This window comes from Pyrgilauda ruficollis, unplaced genomic scaffold, assembly GCF_017590135.1.
Source record: "Pyrgilauda ruficollis isolate IOZ18807 unplaced genomic scaffold, ASM1759013v1 scaffold31, whole genome shotgun sequence".
Classification (NCBI taxonomy): Eukaryota; Metazoa; Chordata; class Aves; order Passeriformes; family Passeridae; genus Pyrgilauda; species Pyrgilauda ruficollis.
The window spans coordinates 8753390-8780093 of NW_024524489.1; the positions used below are offsets into that span (position 1 = coordinate 8753390).

The window sequence follows — 26704 nt, forward strand, 5'->3', positions numbered from 1 at the left end:
AGCTGGAATCTGTGGGTTTCTGAGAAAGAAGGGGTGGAGACTCACAGAGTGAATGAACACTCTTCCCTAACCCTGACTTGGAAAGTGATTTGCAAGCATTCAGACCATCTCTTTTGCTTTTATAAGTTAACATAGCCCTATTCAAGTGGCCCTATTTTGATTTGACCAAGTGATGAGCTGAGCCTCCGGCTGTTTGTTGTGTGATGATTGTGTATTTATTTCAGAAAGGCAGTGAGTTTTCTCTGCAGATTGAAAAGTACAGTACACTGAAAAGTAAACTGATCCCATATTAAGAGACTAGCAGGGAATGAATGTTCTCAGTAGGGTGATATAGGAGCTGTCTGATAAAATATTTGGATATTTATTTTCTATAGGATGTGTGTGTGTGTACTTCTAAAGGATGCAGGTAAATGTAGGTTGTAGCTAATTTAATAGTACAACCCAGGTGCGTGGCTGTGAGCAGTGTTAGAGAACATGGTATAAGTGGGATTATTCACATCAAAATCCATGAGAGAGTTACGTGATGCATGAGTCTGTAGGATCCTTTTCCACTTTTTTACCATTCATTTATTTGGGCTGGAAATTTCCACGCTAAGTGACTGTTACAGGTTGCTGCTTTGATTTTTTTTCTTTTTTTTTTTTCCCTTTTTTTGCATTCCTGCAGACAGCTCAATTGAGGCTCTTTTACAGTGCACAGCCTAGTCTGAGTCTGGGTGCTAAATGAAACAGAGCTCCAATGGGAATGAACATATAATGAAACATTGCACTCTAATACCTTTGTAGGAAGGAGTTATATTAAGCTTGCTTAGGCAGCCTTCCCTCTGGCTTTTGGTGACTTTTAGGTCCTTAATCTCATAAATATTTTTTCAGAGTGCATGTGATATTCAGGAATGAGTTGGACTGTGGATAAGAAAGTGAACATGGGCATGAGTGAGCTCAGGGATGTGCTTACCACTGCACTGAGGCCTGAGCAATAGCATAAGCATATTTATAGAGGAACTCCTTTGCATATAAGTGTTCCCAGTCAGGAGGCATTAAGCAGTAAAAACAACAGCATGCACTTTATTCCCCAGAACAGTCTGTTTCTAAGCAATATCATTTTCATCCTGTTTTTTATGAGAAAACTGTTAGAACCAGATAAATAGATGGCTGTGTTGGTACTTGTTTATTACAGATGATATATCTATCATCTATTGGGAGCGACCTACTGGGAAGTCACAGGGTTCAGACTGTGGAGCAGAGCAGGTTGGAGGGAGCAGGGACACCCAGAGCCCCTGGAGCAGCCGAGGGCTCCGTGTCCTACTGGGATCCCAAAGAGGCTCCGTGTCCTGCCGGGCTCCCAAAGAGGCTCCATCAGCAGCTCTCTTCTCGATGCACATCTCTGTTTCCTTTTGTGACTCGCAGCTGAGCATGATGGTGCAAACTAAATTAGCCTGATTTAATTTGCACTCAACTCAGCAGGGGATGTTATAAACACTGATTTACTGTGTGCAGGAGCAGCGTTGGAGGAACCAAAAGCGTTGGTTGAGGGAGCGTAGGTCCCGCTTTTCTCAGCATGATCTGGAAAGGATGGTCCCTGGCACCCGTGGGAGTGTCCAGGGAGATCTGTGTGAGTGCAGTGTTCACAGCAGGCTCTGTTGGACATGATGGGAGGGAAATCTCTCAGTCCCAACTGTGTTTGTTGCACATTTGGGGCTGGGAGTGTGCTGGACGTAGCTCTGCCACAGGCTGTGTGCAAAACTGGTGCAGGACACCCAGTTTCAAATTGCAGTTCATTTTAATGTTGTACACATTGTTTTTTCTATCAGATTTTGTACTTATTTACTTCACACCTCTTTAATGCAGAGAGATGTAATTGCAGGGAGATTATTTTGCTATTGATTACTTGATCCAGGAAAGAAACAGAATTCATCCATGCCATGAATCACTAAGCATTTGCAGCAATAAACTTTATTGAGCCATGTGACTTGCTGTTACAGAATTGTAAAAGAATCCTTTACTGGAATGATTATACCAAACCATGTACAATTCAAACTGAATTATCTGGCTCACAATAAAATGTTTTTGGCAAGGGCACCTACTCGGACACTGTGAAGCTTTTATATTGCTAACAGAATAATGTTTTCTGGGCAATTCTGAAGATATATTACTCCTCATTTACAATGTGCATTGTGAAAAAAATGGTCTGAAATGCTGCTGAAGGATGCATTCGTTTGTAACCACAGCATTTACAGGGATGCTGAGCTTTGCAGTGGGTGGTATTGCTCTAGCAGAAATGAAAGAAAAGTGGGACTGTGGCTTGAGACTAGTATTGCTAATAAAAGTCCTTTTTGAAAAAGGCAGGTGCAAGAATAGCAAATAATGTCTGGTGTGGGAAGAAGAGATGGATGGTGAGGTATATTGTAACAATAAGGCTGAGATGAAATTGAAAGGAACTAATCAACCCTTTGCAAACAAAGTCTTCAGCTAGAGCTTATTGCTGCAAACACACACCCCTGAAGTATTTCATGTTTCCTGGATATAGCTGGTGTGCATGTTGAGGGTGCAGTTGGGGTACAGCAGATACCAGTCAGCCTCACTGCTCACAGGCATTCTGCATGGTCAAGGCTTCTATCTAGATGGCAACAGGACAGGCTCTACTCTCAAGCCTAACAGGACTCCAAAAGATTTAAGATTTACAGGAATGACAAGCAAAGCTGCAGAGGTCGTGGCCACAGTGAAGAGCTGTGGCAGTTTTAGGCAAAAAGGGGAAGAGCTGTCCTCTGGGGACAAGTAACCACAAGGCAAATCCCCCCAAGGTCATGGGCTCTTGCCCTTAGGCAGCTAGGGATGACCACCCTAGAGATACCAAGCTGGCCCAGGTTTGAGATAGGCAGAAATACTCAATCTGTGTGTTTCTTTCTGGGTAATCAATTAAATGCTGTTGGGACACTGCAGTGTAATTCTCTGTCTGAGGTCACATCTCACCTTTTACCCGTTTTACAGTGGGGCCACCAGGACTTCTGCCTTACCTAAAAGCACATTGCAGTCCTTTGCTAAGAGGCATTCTATTCATGCAAATGGCTACTGCACTATCATAGCTTTCTGAGCTGTGTCAGCAGACTTTGATCACACCAAAAGATGCTCTGCATGGAATGAATAATGTTGCTTTGGTTTTGATTATTACGCAGTACATGTAATCCTAACTCCATGACACACACATGGAGCTCTAAAGGGCAAGTTGTCATTGGACTGGCACCATAAAAATTAGAAATTTTTAAGCTTTTGGAAGGAAAAGTCTTTTTCCAGGGGCAGATGGTGTCTGAAAACTGTCCACTGAGCAGAGAGGGTGCAAAGTGTCCCACTAGAGCAGACCTTTGTACAGGGCAGTGATGGGAGTGAAGAGACAACATGGGGACATGGAGTCAAAGCCACTGCTAAATCCAAGTGTCCACCAGTCCTCAGTCACCCACTCTCCAGTTCTACAACCCCACCAGGAGACTCAGTTCTGACAATGGGATTCCAAAATCTGCAAACCTAAGGTCTTTTTTTATTTCCTCTGTGAGCTGTTCAGGTCAATGTTTCATGGAAGGCTGTGGAGACTTTTCTGCTAAAGTTAGTCCTGGTAGACTCTGATTGAATGCAAACCTGTGCTGCAGTGTGGAAGAGGGTGAAAAGCTGGAGTGTGAATGATGTTTTCATCATTATTCAGAAAATTGAAGGGCAAAACTCCCCTTTGTTATTATTTGCAGTGCCAAGGGGAGAAAGGTCATGTTCCCGGGGTGCTGGCTGCTATGCGACACAAGAGCAGGACTTGCTGTTTACTTAGAAAATGAGTACTTCTGCAGTTCTCTGGGGGAGTGATCTGTATTCAGCCTGGGGCTCTGGTAAGAGATAAGATTTGACCCACCTCAGCCTCCTGAGGTCCTCCTCCCTTTGCATACCACAGCATGGCTGCTCTGTAATCCTCTTACTTCTGGGAACTGGATTTTTCCCATAAACCACACTTCATTCTTGTTGGCATCCAGGAGCTCAAATTATGACCCCATCCCCAAGGTTTGGGGCTTGGCAAGAAGCCAGTGATCTCTGAGTAGTTCTTTTGCACCTCTCTCTGCACATACACCCCCACATATTCCTGTGAACCTCATGTCACCTTCCTCAAAAACTGTTGCAATGCTGTGGTGAAAATGAAGACGGAAAAAAATTTTTTCCTCCCCTGCTCAGGGAGCAGCTCCGAGCAGAATGAAATGCTAACGAGTGCCTTTGCCTTTCCTTCCTGCTGTGTCTTACACTGAATTAGACCTGAAAAGCAGTATCACCAAGCTTGAAGTTCAATTTATCAGTGCAGTCAGGATTGATTTGTTACACTACCTATTCTGGGGAAATGAATGTCTCCATCGCGCTCCCTTCCAGGGCAGGCAGACCTTTGTTTTGCTCACATCAGCCATGTAATGTAGGAAGCTGACATTCCACAGATAAAGGAAAAAACCTACAAAATCCTGACTAATTCTACCCAGCCTGGCAGTGCCAGAGAGTGATGCCACTTGCGAAGGACACGCTTGGCATTGTGGTGGCTGCAGATACCAGGCAGAAGTGCTCTCTACCTGGGCTTATCTGCTACTTTTTTGTTATTGAATAAGCGTTTAATGCCGTAAGTGTCCTAGAAAATTATTCTTGGGTGAATTACATGTCCCCATTATCACTATTAATGTTATAGCTGGACCATTGTGTTGATCCTTGGAACTCAAATTCACAGTAAGAGTCAGGTTGAAAACGAACTTGGTTTTGTGAAAATTTTCAGCTGCTGTGTGAGACAGCTACTCACACAGCTTTGCTACTGCTGTTGAGGAGGAAAATTTTCACTCATAATCTAGCACAGGGGATCTCCATTAAGAGAGCAACAATTATAAATCCAGTTTTCTCTTGCAGCACATTTTGATGGAATATTTGCAATGAATCACATACAAATGTGGGAATTGTGTTTTCAGATTCAAAAGACCCAAAATGTGATTGCTATGAAATGTTACAATTTTAAAAGACCCTTTTTTTCCCCCCTAACTTGTCATGCTCACATCAAATGTGGAGGGAAGGGTTAAGAGCTAAGCACCCTGCAGAACCATGCAGAGCACTTCATGCTCCTAGAAATGTGGCTACAAGAAGGATGTCTATAGCTAGTGCTCATTAAGCGAGGTGAAATGAAGGAGGTAGTTGCTCTAAAGTAGCTTTTTTTCTTCAGGTAAAAGCAGGATTTCTTTCACATAAATATGCTGCAGCTAGACATAAATGACTTATTGCTTGAAAGCAGCTCTGCACTGCTGAAGAGCTGGAGCATAAGAGTGAGAAATTTGGTCTTTAGCTACCCTGAGTGGGTGCTTTCAGCCTGGCTGCTGGCAGCAGCAATGCTGCTTTTTGCCTGGGCTGAGGCTGCTGAGGGCTCCTGCCTCTGCAGCTCAGTGCTGAGCTTCCAGAGGATGCAGGAGTGGGATTATGTCTGTGGTTGGCCCATTACCACAGTCTGTCCCTTTCCATAGCCCTCTTCAAAACCAAAAAGTTAGTTTGGAATACTGCTCCAGAAACTGGGGCCATGCTTGCTCTGTAAGTTTTTGGGTACAGCTCCCCATTAATGGAGTAGGTGTTTTTTGAGCTCCTTTGGAGCACCCACCCTTGTTGACCCTTCTCTGCATCTTGGGTGTTTATTGTAATTTACTGTGTTTCCTTTTAAAATGAAAAAAGAAAACAATATCAACATCACCCACTCTTCCTAGCTGCTCCTTGATCTCAGATCTCAGCAGAGTCATAACCCTAGTCTTAAAAACTGTCTCCTCCTAAAGTCTTCTGCTCTTAGAGCATGGGTACACATGTAGCTAAAGACTAACACAGATGGCTGAGGTGTTCCCCTGATCCTCTGGCCAACATTAACTCCAGCTGTTCATTTGGAGCTCCAGCTCTGCAGACTGATGTCTGAAGTCCTGCAGGAGCTGGCTCATGTTGGACCACGTGTCCCAGAACCGGGGTGTGACTGTACCCAGGAGAGGTGTGGCACAGACCATTGGAGGTCTTGTTTTAACTTGGAGCCATGCTTGTCTCAGAGCCCTTTTCTGAAACCCAGGTAGTGTCCATGCTGGACGCATCCCTTGTGCACAACTTCTCCCTTTCAGCGAGGCTGGGGAAATGTCAGCCTGATGTTAAGATGCTGCTCCTCAGGGACTCTGACTGCTGTCCTCCCAACACTCACAGGGCAAATCCGGACAAGAGAAATAACCCTGAGCATCTCCAAAGTAGTTTGATCTGAAGGGCTCATTATTTTCGAACAGCTGAGTTGAACGTTACTGAGAACTCAATTTCCATTTCAGCTTGCTTTTCTACTTGTGCAGGGCAGAGCATGGGAGCAAGGCTTGGGTACTTCACAGCCTCCTCCGTATGGATCAATATTTTCCAATGTGTGCAAATTTCCAAGAGTTTAAACCGCTGAGTTTTGCAGAACTTTAATTGTATCAAATGCAAAAAAGAAAGGGATACTCTATCAAACCAACCCATAGCTAAGCAAATAAAGAATATAGGGGATGAATTAACAGAAAATAATTCATATGCTGCAAGAATAAACTGCTGAGTCCAGTAGAAGGAACTCGCATTTATTCTTCATTTTTATTTTTATTTTTATGGTTTACAAGTACTTGGAAATACAAAATGGCAAGAGAAGTTTGGTGGGAAGGCTGTGTGAAGGTGCCATTCCTCAACACTACTTTTTAAATTATGAAAAATGTTGCTTTAAATCTGTAGAACATCAAAGAACTTCTGTCAGTTCTGACCACCTGATGGAGCTGAAGGAAGCTGAGAAGTCCACATGACTTTGCTGAATTAAGGTGCCAGAAGCTGAGCTAGATAGACACAGCTGTCACTGCAGAGCTTACTGTGACAGGAAATAGGCCCTTCCTGCTGCAAGGCAGACATTCTTCCTTTCTCAAATTATTTAAAACAACCAGAGACAACAGACCCTCTGGTGGCCCATGCTGCTATATATGCCTGAAAGTTAAGATCAGCTGAGAATGTTTCTCCTCAATGACCTGCCATATAGAATGATAGAATAATTTGTGTTGGAAAGGACTTTTAAAGGTCACCCAGCCCAACCCTTCTGCAGTAAGCAGAGATATCTTCAACTAGACCAGATTACTTGGAGCCTTATCCGACCTGGCTTTGAATGTTTCCAGGGACAGGTCATCTGCCACCTCTCTGGGCAACATGTTCCAGTGATTCACCATCTTCATTGGAAAAAAATGTCTACCTTATATTTAGTCTAAATCTTACCCTCATTTCCCCTTGTCTTACCACTACCTGCTCACATAAAAAAATCCCTCTCTAGATTTCTTGTGTGCCCCCTTAAGGTACTGGAAGGTTTTCTAAGGTCTCCATGGACCAGGCTGAACAACCCCAGCTCTCTCAGCCTGTCTTTGTAGGAGAGGTGCTCCAGCTCTCTGAGCATCTTCATGGACTCCTCTGGACTCACTCTGACAGGTCCAGATCCGTCTTATGTTGGGAGTCCCGGAGCTGGTTCAGTACTCCAAGTGGAGTCACACAAGAGCAGAGTCTCCTTAGTAGAGGGAGAGAGTCCCTTTCCTGGACTTGGTGGCTTTGCCTCCTTTGATGCAGCCCAGGATGTGGTTGGCAATATATGAAGAGCTGCCTTTAGTTAGCAAAGCCCAGAGAGGAGGTTTCCTGATTGTTGGTAAAGCTGTTTTCCTCAGAGGCTGTGCTGGCTGCTTGTGCCCTTCCCGGGCTGAGTCCAGGAGCTGAGCTGGCTGCTTTGCAGGGCTGAATGGCAGGGTGAAGGTCCTGCAGCATCAGCTGAGGCTGTTTGTCTGCTCTTTGTGTGAAGTCAGTGTTTTTCCTTTGGTGAATAACCCTGGCCTGGGGATTGCTGCGGTGAGGGATGGGGCTGTTCTGATGTTACCAGGAGGTGGTTGCAGTGGGATCAATCCCTTCTGCATTGCTTGGGTAGCAGGGTGAAAGAACTCCATGGGTGAGCAGACTGTGGGGTGGGGGGTGGGCACACAGTGTCTCCATCAGTAGCCCAGCTCTTGGGGGCTGCCAAGGATATGCTCACCTGCCCAATTGCTCCCAAGCTGAGGCTACTCCTGGCTGCTTCTGGACTGTGCAGGGACAGCCAGCCTGAGACCCAAGCCCCTCCTTGCATTCAGCACATGGAAGAGGGTAATTAAAGGAGTCATCCTTCCAAGTCAGGCTTTTTGTACAGCTCTTCAAAAACCTAGAAACCACTCCTTTTTCTCCTGCCACTAGGCTCAGCTTGCTGAAACAAAGATTAAAAGCCTGGATTCTGCTAAAGATTCTTCAGTGGAAGCCCAAACAAGCTCCCTAGAGAAGATTAACTATCCCCTGCACTGTTTGAGCTTGAGCTTTAGCAAAATGGACTGATGAGGAAAACATAGGTAGTACTGCAAAGATGAATTTGATAAAAGTGGGCAGAGCACAGTGGAGGCATGAAAGGCTGGTTAAGTATTTGCTTTTATGTATAGCTGAGTTCTAGGTCTTTAGACAAGACTTAATCTTTTCTATAAACAAATAACACATTCATTTACATGAATAATCCACAATTCTTATGCAAATCATTTGCCTGCTGCTATTTCTACTGAGAATAATATTCAGTATAATTACCACATTTATTTAGTGAATCTATTTACACAGGATAGCTCTCTGTCCATGAATGCTCTTCACCAGAGAGGCCCAAAGAGCAACAGGGGAGGCCAAGCTGCCAGTCATGTGTGCCCTGTGCTTTCTATTTTTGTTCCCATGAAGCATTCTGGGACTGTTTGAGATGTCTGGGCAAGAGCAGAAGGATGCCAGCATCCTGCCTCCATCCCAGGGAGAGCACCTGCTGCTAATGGAAGGCAGCTCTGCCCTGCTCACCAGCCTGCTGTTTGAGCTCCAGCTAACTATAATGAGGCAAGGCACTTTGAATAATAACTTTCCTTTGGGTATAAGGCTATCTTAATTTTTTGTGTGTTTAAGTTGGTAATTGCCACAGAGTTTGAAAATCTTCCAGGTTTTACCACTCCTAATTATGTTCTCATGCATATGCATCCCCTGCTTGTGTGCTCATTACTGTGAGGAGATCAGAACCCTGAACGTTGGAGCGGTTCCCTCCAATTATCTTCCATATGCAGAAGTTCCTGTGAAATACCTCCCCTGCATGGGATGGCCTAAGATATTTGGAGAACATCTTGTTGTCCAGAGCACCTTTTGCTCCAGGTGGTAAAATCAAGATGAGATTCGTCCCTCACATGTCTCGCCCAGACTGCTCCTACCTGGGATGTCTCCTTGCTTGTAGCACCAGCCACTGAAATACTTGTTCAGGGGAAGTTATTAAGGTGTCCTAATGGAAAATATTTCAAGTTTCTGGGGCCTTGATTGCCTCTTTACCTGCTCTGTTTGCATCTATTGATCGTTCTGGTTCAACAAGACCCTCTGGGACTAACAAACGCTAACAGGTTTGAATGCATTCATGAGGTTCTATGCAGGCAAAGAAAAATAATGCTGTTGGGCTTCTGACTTGTTCTTACTCAATAACAGCAAAACAAATGTGTGCAATTAAACATTACTTTGTTTTCTAAACAGCAGCCTTGAAATTTTGTCCTGCTAGTGGGGGAATCAAGCTGCTGCTTTGCTGTCTGACCAACAACAATGATTTGGTGATGGGAAAGGAGATGTTAATCCACCTGAGCACGTTCAGGGTAGAACACCATTCCCTTGTTAGAAATCCCTAGGCAGGATTTCTAGCACTGTGTGTGTTTTTGTGTAGGAGATCACAGTGGATCCTATGAAAAGATCAACGTGGAGCAAGCACAGACATTGACATTACTCACTCTTTTTGTACAGAGTAACTGCTTGTTAACTATTTGTCAGGGAGCTATGGGGTTAGTAATTGTCAGCCCCTTGGAACATTTGTTCTGAGAGGGAGGTTGCCTGATCAAACAGAAATCGCTGTCTTTATGCTTAAAGCATTGTATTGTGTATGAAGAAATGTCTATTCCTAGACACCTCACCTAAATAATGGGATTAAAATCTTAAGAAGTAAGGTGATGTGTGGCTCACTGTCTCCAGTTTTTGTGTCCCTCAGGAGAAGAGAGAGATAAAGTCAGGATTTTTTTCTGTGAAAAATTTTATAGGAGGAAGATGAGGGTAAAACTTTCCACCCAGCTGTGAAAACCCTCCTTACCCAGAAGTGCCTGGTGCAATATTGCATATTGCCAGCTGTGTTAATAGATGCCTAGATCCCAGTTGGCACTGGGCCACACTTACATATCCCAGAAATAGAGATTTAATTCTGAAGTCTGCTTAACACCTGCACACAAAAGGACAGAGGCATTAAAGGTGCTTTAAGGACAAAGCTTTATTTTAGCTAATGTGTTCTCTCACCCATCACATGACTTGTTCTTTATTCTGTTGAGTGTCACCTGTCCAAACCACAATTATGGGCTTCAGTGTGTCTGAGAGACACAGTCCTGCAGCTGGCTAAAAGGGACTGATTTAGCACATTCAAAGCAACAAAAGGGCTTGGTCTGAATTCTGGCAGGGTTCTCTGCTTTTAGAGATGGATGTGGGGGGTGGGTGTGTGCATGTGTGGGAATGCACACAGCTCCTTGGCAGCCAGGTGAGCAGCTTTGCTTCCCCTGGGAGTCCCGGCAGCACTGGGAGCATGTGTTTTACCAGAGCTGTGCTGAGAACTGCGGGGTGCCCAGGTTCAGCTGCTGCTGGTAAAGATTCACCTGCCCTGTGCTCTGTTTATTGATTGTGTGCTGCAGCTTGGCCCATATAACTCTCTGCTGCCTCTGGTCTCAAATACTCCTTTGTGGCCATTTGCAGTGCCTGCCACTGGTTGCTGGTGCAGTGACCTGGAGCTAGGCAGCTTACCCCACCAAAACACTGAATAAAACAGGCTGTGGGATCAGCAGCCATCGCTTATCTGGCTTGTTCCAGAAAATGGGAGCATCAGAAGTGACTAACAAGCACCAGAGACATCTGAGGACAGACAGGATCCAGAAAGCTTTACTGTAGCAATAAATCCCAGAGGCAGGGCTGGTCAAGGGAACTGCTCTTTGCTAAAATGTCCCTCAGTCAGACACTGAAGTCAATGTGTCTCCCTTCAAATCTCCCGTTGCTTGTTCTCACACCTGCTTGAATTGGCATGACTGGGCACCTGGAAATGCTGTAAGTGAGTAAAGGGTGCATCTAGTCCAGAAAAAACTGTGCTCCAGCAAACGGAGACAAGGACTGGGGAGCATGGGAATTAAACACAAGTACAAGTGGGTGCCCATTTGATTGCAGTTGCTGGAAATGGAAAATACCTTGAGGTAAGCAAGAATTCCCCCCAGCCTTCCTCCAGTTTCACTACAGAGAAGTCTTTGCAGTTGTTCCATTGGTGAGGGAGCTCAGTGCTGCCTCATCCATCAGTGCCACAGACTAGCCTGGAGGTGGGAGTCTGACTTGTAGGAACTGCAGGCAAATGTCTGGGTGTGTGCTCTTGCCCATCAACTCGGGAAGCAGCTTCTGTTGCTGCAGCTGACTTGATGAGAGTTTCAATTAACAAATGCTATTAAAGTAGCTCTCCTCTTTATTTTTTATTTTTTTTTAATGCATAGCATTTCCTGACAGCTTAAACGTTTAATTAACTGGAGATGCCATCGTGGAAAGTTTGCTAGAGAAGAATGCTCGCGGTTTAATTAAAAGGAAAAAAAATCCTTTAGAGGTACTGGAAGAGATCTGCTTGCAACACTGACAGTGGCAAAAAGCCTGCAGGAACTCCTGCATTTCCCTTTCTAAGTGCAGCAGTAGGTGAGGAGGTGCACAGCAATACCATCACCCAAAAGGAGAAGGTGAGTGCTTCACAGCTTCGTGTTTGACCCTCCCATTTAAGCTGCAGATGTAGGACAAGCTACAGTTCTGCTACCTCAGCAAGGGAGAGGAGACAGCCAAAAAAAAGTTTTGGTTTTGTTTATTTAAGATTTTAACTTAGACTTCTCCTGCTATTAAGCCAGAGCTCTCTCTAACATTTTTTGATGTTCTCCAAGGGCACACGGGGAGAACATTTTTCATATAAGCACTGGTCTGATTTTTTTTGGCTTCTGTTACAGCACAAAAACAAAGGCAGATCTTTCCTGCCACAAGAAAAAAAAAAAAAAAAAGTGGAATACTGTTCACATTATCTTCAACAGCCATCATGAAAGCTGTTTTTTGAGATGGCAGGGTACTGCCTGAGGTGGCAGAGAGCCTTTGCTGCCCTCACAACGCTGAGGGCTGTGTGGGAGGGTAGCTGTGGGTAGGAACCATCAGCTCAGCACACACTTGCACCCCTGCAGCAGCTTTCCACAGGGCCACAGCATGGTGGTGTCATTGCTGCAGAGCTGGGGACCACCACGGCAAGGCAACAACCTCCTTGCTCCTGTGCAAAGGACTTCTGCTCTTCCTCTCCCCACACTGACCAAGTGACCTGGAGGCTTTTTGAACAGCTACAGGTTGGAAAAGGGAACTTTGTTCCCATATTAAATATAAATCTGGAGGTCACTGACATGACTGTTCACATTTGAAGCACAGCTCCACCCTTAGAGGGGTATCAAATGGTTCTGGGTCATCTCTGGGAGCAGGCTGGGGCTGTGGGGTGGTGCTGGGCCAGGGCATGTGCTGGCTTGTTGTCCTGGAGCTTCTGCACCCCGGCTGGCACCTCTGCTGCTGGTGACGAGGGACAGCTGGCTCCTGCTGAAACAGGCCAGTGCTCAGCACTTGTCAAAACAGCTCTTTGGGAGCACAGTAGCACACCCTCTGCCAGGGGTGGGAGAGGAACCTCTGAATGAGCATCTTCCCCTGAGCCTGGAGGATGCACCACAGAGGCAGCACTGAATGAAATCCAGCCCCCTGTATATCCACCTATCACCATGCTGACCCTTTCAAACGCTGATCTCTTATTTTTTTGCAGAGTCTTTCTGCAAGCAGTACCTCTCCATGGGGATGGTGCACTGCCAGGAACAGCACTGAGTGCTGGGCTACCCCAAGCCGCTGCCTGAACCAGATCCTCCCCTGGCAGTGGAGCTCTCTGTCCTAGAAGCCCCTTTCAATCCAGAGCTCAGTGGGGCTCCTCCATCTCACAACAACCTCCCATGTTCAGCTGAGACTCCTCAGTATCCCCAAGCTGGGGGTGGATTTTGATCCTTTCCTCTGATCACTTCTTGACTGTATCTGTTTAAGCCCCTTTCAACTTTCTGAGAAAAACCTGCAAAGTATTTGTGATCCTTTTGGAGAAGAAACACTCTGTGAATGGAATCTCAGATGTGAACTGAACTCAAACCCAAGAGTATTCCTAGTAAAAACTGCACTGAAGCAGTGTCCAGCTGGTTTTGTAGACCCAGTGAGATTAGATTCCCTTGAAATGTGCTTTACAGATGTCCTTGATACAGCAAAGAAAGCTACTTTCCCCTTCCACCCATTCCTCAAAGGACCTGAAGGGCCACTGTCTGAAGCTGTGATTGTGAAGAGTCCCCCTCCCACTCAGAAATCATGTCCTATTTTTCCTTTCATTAAACAATCATTTTCATCAGCTTTTCAATGCTGATACCAACAAATGCCAGCCACCCATTTCCTAGATTGTTTTTCTGTCTCTGGCTGTACTGCCTGTAAATTTTGTTGTGTTGGAAACAGGTAATATGTTATGGACCTCACTTGTGAAGCAGCTGAGATTGGCAGATAAAAAAATTAGAGAAATTGGAAAGATATGGGTCAATAATACAACAGATTTTTTTTTATTGTCATGTTTTAATGGAATTGCAGTAGGATTTTTATACAAATCTCTGAAAGTCTACAACTTCAAATAACTCTGAACCTCCACATTTGTATTCTTGCCTTATTCTTGTTTAAATAGCTGTTACCATCATCTGCTTGACATATTATCTGTCCCAGCACACAGACACACTGTCAGGAGGAATGTACTTCCTTGAGAATGACGCATTGCTAGAGCTCCTGGGGTCTCCTGCCTGCACACGGGACAGCTGCACAGAGCAGGGACTGGCACAGCGTCCCCCCCGGCTGGAGCGCTGGCAGTGCCAGCAGGGAAGCATCGGCCCTTTGCCCGTTCTCTGCCAGGCACAGCGAGTTATCCATCACGGCACCGAGCCCTGCCAGTGAAGCTTTCTCTCAGCAGAGGGAGTTGTTTCTCAAGGTAATAAGAAAGCATTATCTGATTGCATTTTTGTCAGGTATGTCCTATTTATTACCTTACCTGTAATCTAATTTGTAATGTATTTCCTTGATATTTTCTATACTTTCCTCTCTGTATTTTGTAATAGCTTCCCCTGAAAGTCTGACCTACAAAAAAGACAAGGTTTTTAATCCAGCTTTGAATGATAACACCCTCCAGGTGCCTTTATCTGGAAAAACTCTCCTTGCACAGAGGGAGGTCTGGCAAGAAGAACTCAGCACCCTCTGAAAATGTGTTGGGGGAACACCGTTTACCAGCAGCCAAGGTCACTTTGTCCCAGGCAGGAAAACACCCATGGTTATTTTCTACTTGTGGCAAGGTGATCTGTTTGGTCAGAAAGCCATTCCTGATCCAAAGGAGATATGTGAGGGGTAGCAACCAGTCTGTCCCAACAGTAGGAAGGCAAGAAAATAACTATAAGCCATGTAAAAACTCTCACTGATGTTCCTCAGCTGCTGAAAGCTGCTCAGGTGTTTTACCTAGGCTGTCAGGAAAAAGCATAAGGCAACAGTTTGGGGAGAGAGCAGCACCTGTAGGTCCCAGCTACGTCGGGCAGAGATGTCTCATGGTGGCAGAGGTGAAGTGTGATGGTCCAGCTACCCTGAACATGGGGCTGAGGAAGGTTAATTGGCATGAGAAATGATGCACACCATGGGAACAGGTTGCATTTTCAGGTTGGTGTGGGCTTCCCATGTGACATCAGGTTGGTGGCTCACCAGGGCATGAGAGCTTTCTGCCCTCTTCCCACCTGGTTAGTTCTTCTCTTGCTTGGCTGTAAAACAGAGTTCAAACTAACTGCCTGCTGGACCTGGATTTCCTCCTTCTGGTAAAGGTGTTTCAAAGTCACACAGCTTTAAAACAAAGAAAGAGAAATGTCCCTTTTTGTGGATGCTAATGAAATTTTTATCTGGGCATCTTTCTGTGAATGTTGGGCCTGAGAGGCATGGATTATGTTAGGGAGAAAGGCTTATTGAGCCCTGGAAATAAATCAGAGGAGGACAGAGGATGAAGATCGCAAATGATAAATTAGCAAGTGACAGAAAACAACTGCAGGAAATAATAAAGCCAGGAGAAGTGTGTGGGAAATGCATAGGAGAGGTTGTTTACAACATGTGCATTGGACTTCCCAGCATTTGACATCTTATCTCTATTTCATTCCATATGTTACTTTATGCATGGATTCCTGTTTTTATGGGGTTTGTTCTATAGTTTTTGTACTAACATGAATGACTCACATCTGCTCCAATACTTAATTTATTCTCTAATGTCTTCTGCAAAGGTTTGCTCAGCTCATGTACTACTTGTCAGTGGCAAGATCGGAAGAGCAGCTTCAGGCAGGTGAGCAGGGATAGCTGGGTGAGACAGCTCTTTTCTGGAGTCCTACTCTGTAGTTGTGTTAGGTGTTTTTTTTCCCCTCAGCAACGCCTGTAATTCCCACTTTGGCTGCCCTGTGTGGCCAAGCCTGCTGTGCTGGGGCTGTGTTTGGAGCCAGCAAGGAACACCCCATGGGACAGGGATGATGGCTGAGGGCCGTCCTTGCAGGACCCTGGCCCGGCACTAAGCTGCTTGCCGGAATACCAACAGCTGATGATTATGATTTTATTTTTTAAGTGTTCTTGACAGCTCTGGAGACACACATCTTCTCTTCCAAATCCAGTAATTAAATTCCACCTACCTGAATTCCCCCTGCTGTTTCAATTGGTTAAATTAATCTTCCCATCATGTCTGAGCCTCCTCTGTGTGTTGTTGAACGGTGGCCTCCTCTCGCCCCGGAGTCGGGCGGGGACCGGGACCGGGACCGGGACCGACCCGGTCCAAACTCGCAGCGGCGCTGCCCAGCCCCGCGCATCCCTTCGCGTGCAAGCGGCCCGGACTCACTCACGGAGGCAGGGCAGAGGGATGGGCGTCCCCGGTTACACGCAGACACCCCTCGCTGCCCCGTCCCCGGGGCTGCCTGCCCGCCGGCCGGGAGCGAGCAGAGCAGCAGCTCCCCGGTGTCCAGCCCGGCTGCCGGCGCGCTGCACCTTTCCCCGGCGAGCGGCTCCGGCTCCAGCCCCCCTCCTCCCGGCGCCTCCTCCTCCCGTTCCTCCTCCCCTCCCCTCCCCTGCAGAGCATGCACAGCCCGGGACTCGCATCGCCGGCTCCGAGGCGAGCGGGCGAGACCGTCCTCCCCGCCAGCCCCGCTCCCGCTGCCCCCCGAGCCGCCCGCGGCTCCCCCCCAGCGCCTCCCGGTGCCCCCGCCGGACTTTTCCCTCCTCCCGAGGATGAGGCGGCCGACGCGGCGGCTGGCGCTGTCTCTGCTGGGGGTGCTCTGGCTCGCCGCCCTCCTCCTCTTCTTCTTCGGGGCGCGGAGGAAGTTGGAGGCGGCGGAGCCCGAGGGACACACGCCGGAGGTAAGGAAGGGGCGGCGGGGCCGCGGCTGCTCCGGCGGGACTTGGGCGCGATGCCGCCGCCGCCCGGGGAAGAAGTTCCCGGCGGTTTTCGGGACCCCCACCCCATCGCGTTCCCCTTCAAGTTTGGTACCGAACCTGTGCCTTTGCAAGGGGCGGGGGGGGGTCACTGGGGCCCTTTCCGTATCCCCGGGCTTGGTTTTCCCTCTCCCCTTTCTCGGACAGCGGCAGCCCCAGCCGCCCCCCCTCGCCCCGCTTCACCGGGGGCTGCGGCCATCGGGGGTGCCCCGGCGGTACCGGCCCTTTGTCCCGCCGCCAACTTGGAGCATCCCGGGCTCCGGGGAGCGGTGGAGCGGTGCGCCCCAAGGAAACGAAACGCGTGTTTCGTGTCACGGGTGGGGGACCGGCGGCTCCTTTCCCCCGTGGGTCACGCCGTGCTCCCGAGCTCTGCCCTAAAGGAGAAGGGCTCGGTCCTGCCCGGGCTGACGGGACCAGCGGGGAGCAGACTTGGATGGTCCGTGTTTGGCGTACGCGGGCCGGGAGAGCCGGGTTAAAGCGCGGGGCTTTGGCGGCTGGCTGTGGTGGAAGGGCAGGATCGGGCAGGGCGGCTGCCCTGGGAGCCCCGGCCCGCCTGGGACGAGGGTGCCCGTGCAATCGCGGCTTTCCGTGTCGTGTTTGAGTCCCCGGAGTGACAGTGACAGCACGGCAGAGATGCGAGGAGCATCTCGCTCCACAAGGGAGTGAATCAAAGGAGTTTCACTGCCCAGACGAAAAGCAGGGAAGCTGCGAACAGCTTCGGCTGAACGAGGTCCCGGCTCCTCTCCGGGTCCCGTGTCCTCTCCTCCTCGGCTGAGAGCAACTGGGGCTTAGCTGGGGGTTAACTTTCCAAAGGACATGGATTAGATACTGCTTAGTTGTACTGTTGTAAATCTTCAATTAATTAATCCGGGTTAGAGCCCAGCTCCTGAAAATACGCCAAGATTGGGGTTATTGTGGCAGTGGAAGGGTGTGAGCCCTCACCCCCTTTTTTTTTTTGCACCAGTGACGCCCAGCAGTGTTTGGCCCGCAATATGTGACAGCTTTAGGTGTTTGCCTAATCTTTGGAGAGTCTCATATATGTCTGTCACCTCAGCAACTGAATTAACAACCTGATTGGAAAAAGAAAAGTCAGAACTCATAAAGCTTACTTTGATTTTTTCATCCTGAGGAATTATTGGTTTTCCATGTTTTTTTTAAATAAAAATGATTGAGGAGGTTTCTTCAGGCTTTTGTAAATCTTTCAATCCTAGAAGAAGGGAATGAATCTATGTGACTTCAGGCCCCAAAAAGACATAATTATCTATATGTTTATTTATTTATTTAAGCTGGGGAAGGCAATAAATAAGTCACTGAAAGCAGAGTTAGGAGACAAGGGCTTTCTTAACCAGAACTGTGCTTTGGTGTCGGAACTGTATTCGTAAAGATTGCAAAAAAACCGCCCCTGTTTGACAGGGGCTACTATAATCTCCTTGAAATGAACCTTGCTTCTCACTTAGCACCAGCTGCCACTGAACCACTGCCATTTTGCAGCCCATTTTGACTTTCTGCTCCCATTCAAGGCTCTCCCACCTCGGGGTGTAGGTTGCTGATGCTGTTACAGGCTGCTCTTGGCTCCTGCAGCAGGTGAAGGGAACTTCTGCCACACAGGATCTGTCCCCACGTTTTGAAGCTGCCACTGCCAAGTTGCCATAACTCCAGCAATTTGACTGCTTAAATTGCCTCTCCTTCATTTCTTCTGAATTTTCCATCCAAACAGTTGTATCCCCTTGAGATCCATAAAGTGCAGATTGTTTTTGTTTTTTATTTTTTTAATGCATTGCATTTTTTGGCTTTGGAAACTGGTTTGGAGCAGTATGACTTATAAGCTGCTTATGAGCATGGGGATGTGGTGTCCCCTTCAGTTGACACTTCTGAGTGGCTGCAGAGCTGACTGGGGTACCGGACTGGGGTACACAGGAATGCTGTGGTCCAGAGAGGAGCCTGGTGCTGTGTTCTGCTGCCCTGGCCAGTGGGACTGGCTGCTACTGATGAAAACTTGAGCACTTAAGGGATGTCCTCCCAAATTCCTTGGGAAACCAGAGGAGGTGATGGATTGCTAACAGCAGCTCAAACATTGTAAGACCGCTACAGAGGGGAAATGGAGCAAATCCACATAAACTTTCCTGGCAGCATTTCCAAGCTGTTCCCTCCCCCCTCCTGTCCCAGTTGAGCTGTGTTTCTGTGGACATGGGCACACCGTATATCATGCCTTGTGCGGGTTTAACCTTTAGACCTTTCCAGTTAGGCTCCAGCTGGTATTGCTGCCTGTGCCTGTCCCCACCAGGGCTCCTGACACACATCGATGCTGGATGGCCACGGTGCCCGAGCTCCCTGGCTGGCTGTGGCACTTTGGTGGCTTGCTGAGAGCTCACGGAGCTGCTGCCCTTGGCTCCACAGAAGCCCATCAATCACTGTTATTTTGGTCTGCACCCTGCCCCCTGCTTTACCCCGAATCCTGAGCCAGGTCCAGGTCCAGCTTCCCAAAGGAAGGCTTGTGATGTTTTTCTTGTAGCCAGAGGATCCTGTGCTGGGGTGGGACTATTGTGTTTGCGGGATTCCCAGACGAATGAAGGAATGATAAGTCTGACTCCATGTTCTTAGAAGGCTAATTTATTATTTTATGATATTATATTAAAGAATACTATACTAAACTATACTAAAGAATACAGAAAGGATACAGACAGAAAGCTAAAAGATACTAATGAAAACTCGTGACTCTTTCCAGAGCCTCAACACAGCTTGACCCTGATTGGCCATTAAGTCAAAACAATTCACATGAAATCAATGAAACAACCACCTGTTGGATAAACAATCTCCAGCCACATTCCAAAGCAGCAAAATACAGGAGAAGCAAATGAGATAATATTGTTTTCCTTTTTCTCTGAGGCTTCCCAGGAGAAGAATTCTGGGCAAAGGGATTTTTCCAGAAAATATGACTGTGACACAGGACCTTGGTGTGAGGGATGTGATGCAGTGTTTGAGTCCTTCCTTTGCCCAAAACATGCTGCTGGCTTGGCATCTTAAGGACCTGGTGAAGGCAGGTATTCAGGGAAGGTCCTGCAGCCATAGCTCAGCTTTCCTGAGCTGCTCATGCCCAACGAGGTGGGTGCAGCCATCTGTTGTAATTAACTTGGCTTCACCTTCCTCTGTCATTTTTTCCCCTGTATTCCCCTGCAGTCCATCTGTATGGATGTCTTGCTTCTGCCCAGTGGCAGGTAGGCAGGCAGAGGGCCCCCCCTTCTTGCTAGCCCTTGCTTCCCTCAATCCCTGGCACCTCCTTTCCCTCCTCCTCCTCCCTGCTGCCTGCAGCTGCTGGTGGTACATGCCAGGGCAGGAGCAGCAGGTTGAGGCTGGATTTTAGGGTGTGGGACTCCCTCCTGGCCATGAGGTGTAGCAACCTTGCAGGGCTGGTAGGGTATGGAAAAACGAAACTGGCCGTGTTTAGGACCATGAAGTTGTTCCTGGGACAGCTTCGCCAGTCCCTCCGCTGCTGTTTTTACTGCTGTTACTTGGAGTTTGGGGGTGGTTTTTTCTCTCTTTTCCAAGGGGCAGATCAAGCCCGTGAGTAACACTCGCCCTTTCGCTGCCCTTTGTGCAGTCCTGTGACTTGGCTGGGCAGAGGAGCCGTGGCTGGGTGCCTGCCCCTGCCAGGGAGCTTTACCCAGCCGGGTGCCTGCTCAGCAGCCGTGGGCTCAGCCTGCAGGGACCCCAGCCTGATGGATGGGGCTGTGAGGGCACAGGGCTCCCCAGGGTCATGGATCAGCTGGGACTTTTGAGCCTCCTTCTTTCCCTCCCTGCCTTTTGGCGGAGGTTTTCCAAACACTTTGCAAGCTTTAATTAGTTCCAGCCTGTCTCCTTGTCCCGGCAGTTTTCCAGCTGGATAAACCAGGACCCGGAGAGGCTGATTGAACTTTGTATCCTTCTGTCTCTGGTGGACTCCAGAGGAATTGGAATAATTTTATTCTCTTGGAAAATCAGACTGCCAGTGACCCACCTGAGGTCACCCAGGGAGGCAGTGGTGGGGCTTGGCATGTGCTCCAGTAATCCCAAGCTCATGGCCCCATGCTGCTGCCTGGCATCTCCCCTGCCTCCCTCTGATCCGTCCTGCTCTGCTTTTGGGGGGGGACATATTGTTAGTGCCGTGAGTAACACTCGCCCTTTTGCTGCCCTTTGTGCAGTCCTGTGACTTGGCTGGGCAGAGGAGCCGTGGCTGGGTGCCTGCCCCTGCCAGGGAGCTTTGCCCGGCCGGGTGCCTGCTCAGCAGCCGTGGGCTCAGCCTGCAGGGACCCCAGCCTGATGGATGGGGCTGTGAGGGCACAGGGCTCCCCAGGGTCATGGATCAGCTGGGACTTTTGAGCCTCCTTCTTTCCCTCCCTGCCTTTTGGCGGAGGTTTTCCAAACACTTTGCAAGCTTTAATTAGTTCCAGCCTGTCTCCTTGTCCCGGCAGTTTTCCAGCTGGATAAATCAGGACCCGGAGAGGCTGATTGAACTTTGTATCCTTCTGTCTCTGGTGGACTCCAGAGGAATTGGAATAATTTTATTCTCTTGGAAAATCAGACTGCCAGTGACCCACCTGAGGTCACCCAGGGAGGCAGTGGTGGGGCTTGGCATGTGCTCCAGTAATCCCAAGCTCATGGCCCCATGCTGCTGCCTGGCATCTCCCCTGCCTCCCTCTGATCCGTCCTGCTCTGCTTTTGGGGGGGGACATATAAACTAATAACTTAATTACATTAAGGAATAATGAGGGGAACTGATACGCGGGATTAATTACAAGCAAAATCCCAAATTAATTGTGAGGAGTACTTGTAGCTGGCTCTGCAGCAAAGCTTTGCTGGTGTGCTGGCTCCTGTGTCCTGTGCCAGGCTGTGGCTGGGGATGCTTGTGAGGGAGCAGGAGATGAGTAGGTGGGTGATAAGCCCTTGGTCATCTCATTTCCTGCACCTGTATCAGACCACAGTGGCTGTGCGGCAGAGCCCTGCAGCAGGGAGGGGTTTTTGGGGATCTGGGCTCCCACGCTCAGGGCCAGCAGTGTGTGCAGGAGGGGCAGGAAGATAGGTTTTGTTTGGTTTGGGATTTTATTTCCCTTCATTCCTTCCTGCATGCTAGCTTGCTCCCTCTGATGAATGGCTGAAGCACAGCTGACAGCCTCTGGAGGGAAAGCAGGTCTGTGACGGGCAGGAGAAAAGCTACAGAGGAAAAGTTTCCTTTATTAAAAAAAATGACCTGTTCTACTTGACTTGTACTAGTGTTTGCAATGCAACATCTCCTTTCTGAGTGTGCTCAAATGCAGCTGGGGACTGCCTCCTGGGAGATGTGGAGAAGCTCAGCAGCCTCAGTGCCTCCTCCACTGCTCAGCACCCTGCAGGGTCAGACCTCAGTGCAGAGGGACCCTTGCCAGCTTTGTGCTTATGTGCCTTGCACCAGCCTGTGCTTCCTTCTGCATCATCGCCACCTAGAAAGCCTCAGCACCTGGAGCTCAGCTGACAGTCTCCAGATATTAAATTCCTGTCAGTTTTATAGCAGCCGAGCCACTTAACAGATTAAAATAACTGTGTATCCTGCAAAAATTCAGATCTTGACAATTAAGGGATTGAAGTGGCAAGGCTGTTTGGAACAAAAAAAAAAAAAAAAAAAAAAAAGAGGTAGAGTGTTTAATACCCAGGAAGCTTGTATTGACTGGGGCTTGGGGATATGGATAGGTCCAGGATGTGAGAGAAGGGGAAACTTACTTCATGCTTTGTTGGTGAAATCCCACTCTGAAATCTCTAGGAGCAAAACCAGTCTTTCTAGGGTGTGCAGAGCTTTGCTTGTGAAGGAACTGTGATGGAATCCATTCCTCTTTCTCCTGCTTGTGTGTTTGGTGCTGGATAAAACAGAAAGCCATGCCCAGGCAGCCCTCATCTGTGGGATCACGCAGGACAGGTCTGGTGGAGCAGGGGTGAGGTGAGGAAGTCACCTGGGTGGCTAAACCAGCTGTGGACAAATGGTGAGCAGCCTGCCTGGTGCACCTCGATTAATTAACCTGCCTGCTGCGCATTACAGCGCTCCCTGGGATACCTGTGGAACAATAACCAGTCAATGAAAACCCTCCTAATTTTTCACTGGTAATTGCAATGAATGAATTTTGCTTCCATTACATTCTGGTGGAGCTCTGTGTTGCAGCTGTGACTGATGGGGGCATAAATATTGATTGAACAAGTCCTGTTTGCTTTGCAGAACAGTGAGCATTGGAATGTACAGGTGCCTTTCTTAGCTCGGTGCTTTTAAAAGAAGTATCAGGGAGGAAAGGAAAGGAGGCAAGGATTCTGCTTCTCTTCTGGTAAGAGTATAAATAAATTTCTGTGCAGGTGGTACATGTTTTGTTGACAAGAACTGTTGAGCACCAGAAGACGAAAAATACTTTTTATTGTACTCTGAAAGGATAAAAAGAGTTGGAGGAGTCCTGCTGCTTCACTCTGAAGGGGTGTTGGAGGTGGTGATGCTCTGAGGGTGGGTTGGGCTCAGGAGTGTCATGGTTTCTCTTGTAAATTGCTTCTCCTGTCAAGGTCCCTGTAGAGCACCCTGCACGTGGAATTGCTGCAGGCTGCAGCATCCCTCTTCAGCTGGTGTGACATGGTGTGGCATCATCCTTTCCTAGGTAACAGGGAAGGGCTCAAGCCCTTGCTGCTGGGTTTTTAGGAGGACTCAGCTCTGGCTCACAGCCTGGAACCCTTGGTGACCTTTAGGGGTAGACTTGACAAAAGTCTCACTTTTGAGTGGGGAAGTCTCCAAAATCAGCTCTGTGTCTGGATGCCAAGGCTTCAGAGACACAGCACGTATGTTGAAGTGTCTCTGTGCTTGAGAAAGATGTTGACTATCAGGGAAGATGTTTTGTCCTGTTTATCCTTTCACCACCTCAGATATGCACAGAGTTGGATTGTTTACTCAAAAACTCACTGTTTTCTCCTCGCTCTTCCTTTCCTTGATAAGAAAGCATCATCTTGATTTATTTTGATGGGCTCATGGCCCAGGGCCTGTCTTGGCTGGGTTTACTGCTTGCTCTGCTGAGACATCTCTTGTCTCTGGCTCTGCAATGTGACCTGTGCCTCCCCACAGGAGGGGACTCTGCACATGGGATGGCTGCAGGTTGAGAGCTATTAATGGGAATGCTGTGCCTGGGGAAGGCAGGTCCAGGGAGCATTTTATGGTACTGTGAGTAGAGATTTTTTTGTGCCTCCTGAAGCTGAGGGGTTGGTTGCATGTGTAGAGACCAGGGCTGAGTGTGGAGGGCACACCTCTGCTGAGCTGCTGTGGCTCTGCAGGTGTGAGCTGGGTGAGCTCCAGCATGGGAAGGGCACTGCCAGGAGATTCAGCCTTGCAAATAAAACTGTCTTGTGATCCCTCATGAATTCAGGTGCAGTGTTACTGTCCCAAGCTGTCAAATCCCTGGGAAGCTGAATATTGGGGTTTTGTGTGCCCAGTGTTTTTCTTGGGTCCATGGATGTGTGTGTTCTGTATGCACAGCTCACGGGGATGCCACTTCGGTACCTCTGGCTGTGTTTCTCTGTGCTGTAATCTCTTTGCCAATGGGAAAAGCAAGCTTGGAAGAAGTTGTGGAAATGCAAAAGCAGTGTACTCTGCCTGGGAGAGTCTCATCTGTGAGGGCAGGCCAGCATTTGGTGCAATAAAACCAATTAAGGGGAATGTATCTGCGGAGAAAGCAGAAGTAGGATCTGTTTAAGGAAGACGTTTGCGTGAAGGAGTAATTACGTGCAGCCTAACGACAAAGGGTGCAGCGGATTGACTATTAATTGGAGTAGCAGGAGCGGGAGATTGCTGGCATTAGCTCTGTGTTTCTTGCTGGCTTCCTCCTGTTTAAAGAAGGAAGGGGTGAGGAGCAGATGATGGGGGGGAGTTTGCTCTCAATCCACTTTCCCGTGCAATGAAAAAGCCATTTCTCCCCCTTTCTCTCGCAGCAAAATGTTCAGATTTTGCCAGCGATGCTTAGTGCAGTTGCTTACTAAGCTGCAATTAAATTGATTTCCCACCCTCTACCCTTTTTGGTTCCAGAATCTCAGCAGGAATCAGTGTTACAGGAAGAGTAAGCCAAGGAGATCTTGCGCCCCATCTTCTGCTCATCTAAGTCAGTATTACTCCACTCTTTGCATGTATTTCCAGAGGAGCTGGGGAAGTGAGGCTGCCTAGGTGTAGGGTTTCCCATATAGCTGCTGCTGGGGTGGGGAGGGCAGCTCTAGGTCAGGCTGGATCAATCTGTAGGGTACCTGAAAGGCCTCCTGCTGTGGGATGGGCATTGGGTGTCCTGTGAGTGGCTGGGGCTCGGGGTGCCAGTGGCGCAGAGTTGCTGGGAGGAGCAGGAGGAGGATTTTTTCTCCTTAGCATGTGCCTTTGGTGAAAATGATCAGTGTTGAGAGGTTCAGCAGGAGTTCACCCCTTTGTTCATGGAGGTAGCGTTAGTTGTACTAATAGTTTGCCTCAGTCCTGCTGTTTGGAAACCCCCTTAAGCCCCTTGGTTAACCCTTCCTGCAGCCCGAGGGAGTGAGAGGTGTGGTGGTCCTTTGTGGGTCATTTGAGGTGTTTGAATAAGGGACAATGTGCCAGTGTCACTTCTCCACGGGGTGGGGGGCAAGGTGACATGCTGGATGCTGTACTGTCCCCAGACAGCAGGTGTGCAGGTGGGTGGTGGCACTGGGAGGGTGTGGCAGGGCTTGTGTCCCCGGCCAAACCCTGCCTTGCCTCACATGGGTAGAAATCAGTGATGATTTACTGCACAGCAGCTCGGGCTCCAGCTTTGTGATATTATTTGGAGGAGCAAGTGAGCTAATGATTGCATCTCATCTTGGAAAGTACTGCGGGAAGTGCAGTGCCAGGAGAGAATTGATTCAGAAGCAAAACAGGTTCATTTTCAGATCAGGCTGAAAGACAAGGGAAAGAGAGATTCTCCTTTTTTTTTTTTTCGTGTTTTTTTTTAACTTTTGTTTTTTCCCCTCAATCTCAAGTGAGACTGAGGGTCTTAGCCTTTCCCTCTTTGGTTTTCTTGTGGAAACATCAGCAATAAACCTGATTGGAAAGTGATACGAGGAGAGCAGGGTTCATGCGGTGCAAAAACAAATGAGCTATGAAATCACCCTCTATTCTCCAAACATTATTCACAGAGCCAGGAAAATTGAGACGGATGATTCTTTTTCTTTTGAAGCCACTGAAGGAGTAAGTCCAAAGGATGTGATTTGGCCCATACCAGGAGAGAAAGGCTGCTTTGTCCTGGCTTTCCAAATAGCTTTGCCTGCATTTAGACACACACCATTTCCTCCTCAAGGACCACCGTCGGCATCCGCCAGTTACAGCCACACCTCATAACCCATTATGGAGACACACGGCTCGCAAATAAAGACATGAATATGTTCAGTGGTGCGGGCCTTGGCTGCAGCCCCCCCGGCTGGATGGAGTTCCTGCACATCTTTTCTTGCTTGTGCACTGAAGTTTTAGTTGCTTGTTGTTAGGTGAGATGGAGAAAAGATGAGAGGGAGGAGTTACAGGTGTGAGCAGACTCACTTTGAACAGCTGGCTTAGTTCTTCTTACAAAATGGTGATTTAAAAAGAATATATTTTTATTTAAATGAAGTTTTTTCATCTGGGTTTAGACAATCTGCTTTACCCAGTGGGTTGATTCAGGATCATTCAGGATGGAATAATATCCTCTGATATCCTTTGGGATCTGCCTTTGGGGATGTTTGGGATGCAGCCCTTTGCACTTTGACCTCGCCTAGATGAAATGTGAAACTCAGGGTCTGCTTGGGGTATTATATTGTATTTGCAGGGAAGCCCCGACAGAGGCAGGAATGATGCATCTGACTCCGTGTTCTCAGAAGGCTAATTTATTACTTTATAATACTATATTACATTAAAGAATACTATACTATACTAAAGAATGCAGAAGAGATACTTACTGAATGCTAGAAAGATAATAATAAAAACTCATTACTTTTTCCAGAGTCTCGG

At 47.9% G+C, this 26704-nt stretch overlaps 1 protein-coding gene across 1 annotated transcript in view; it reads left to right on the forward strand.

The window, feature by feature from the left end:
* The first annotated feature begins 16211 nt into the window (after positions 1-16211).
* The window catches only part of GALNT14 (polypeptide N-acetylgalactosaminyltransferase 14), a 95017-nt gene continuing 84524 nt past the window's right edge, over positions 16212-26704 (forward strand). The window contains exon 1 of the mRNA XM_041474024.1: positions 16212-16632. Within this exon, the coding sequence (XP_041329958.1) occupies positions 16504-16632 (129 nt within the window). The 5' untranslated portion in view covers positions 16212-16503. The remainder of the gene's footprint in view (positions 16633-26704) is intronic.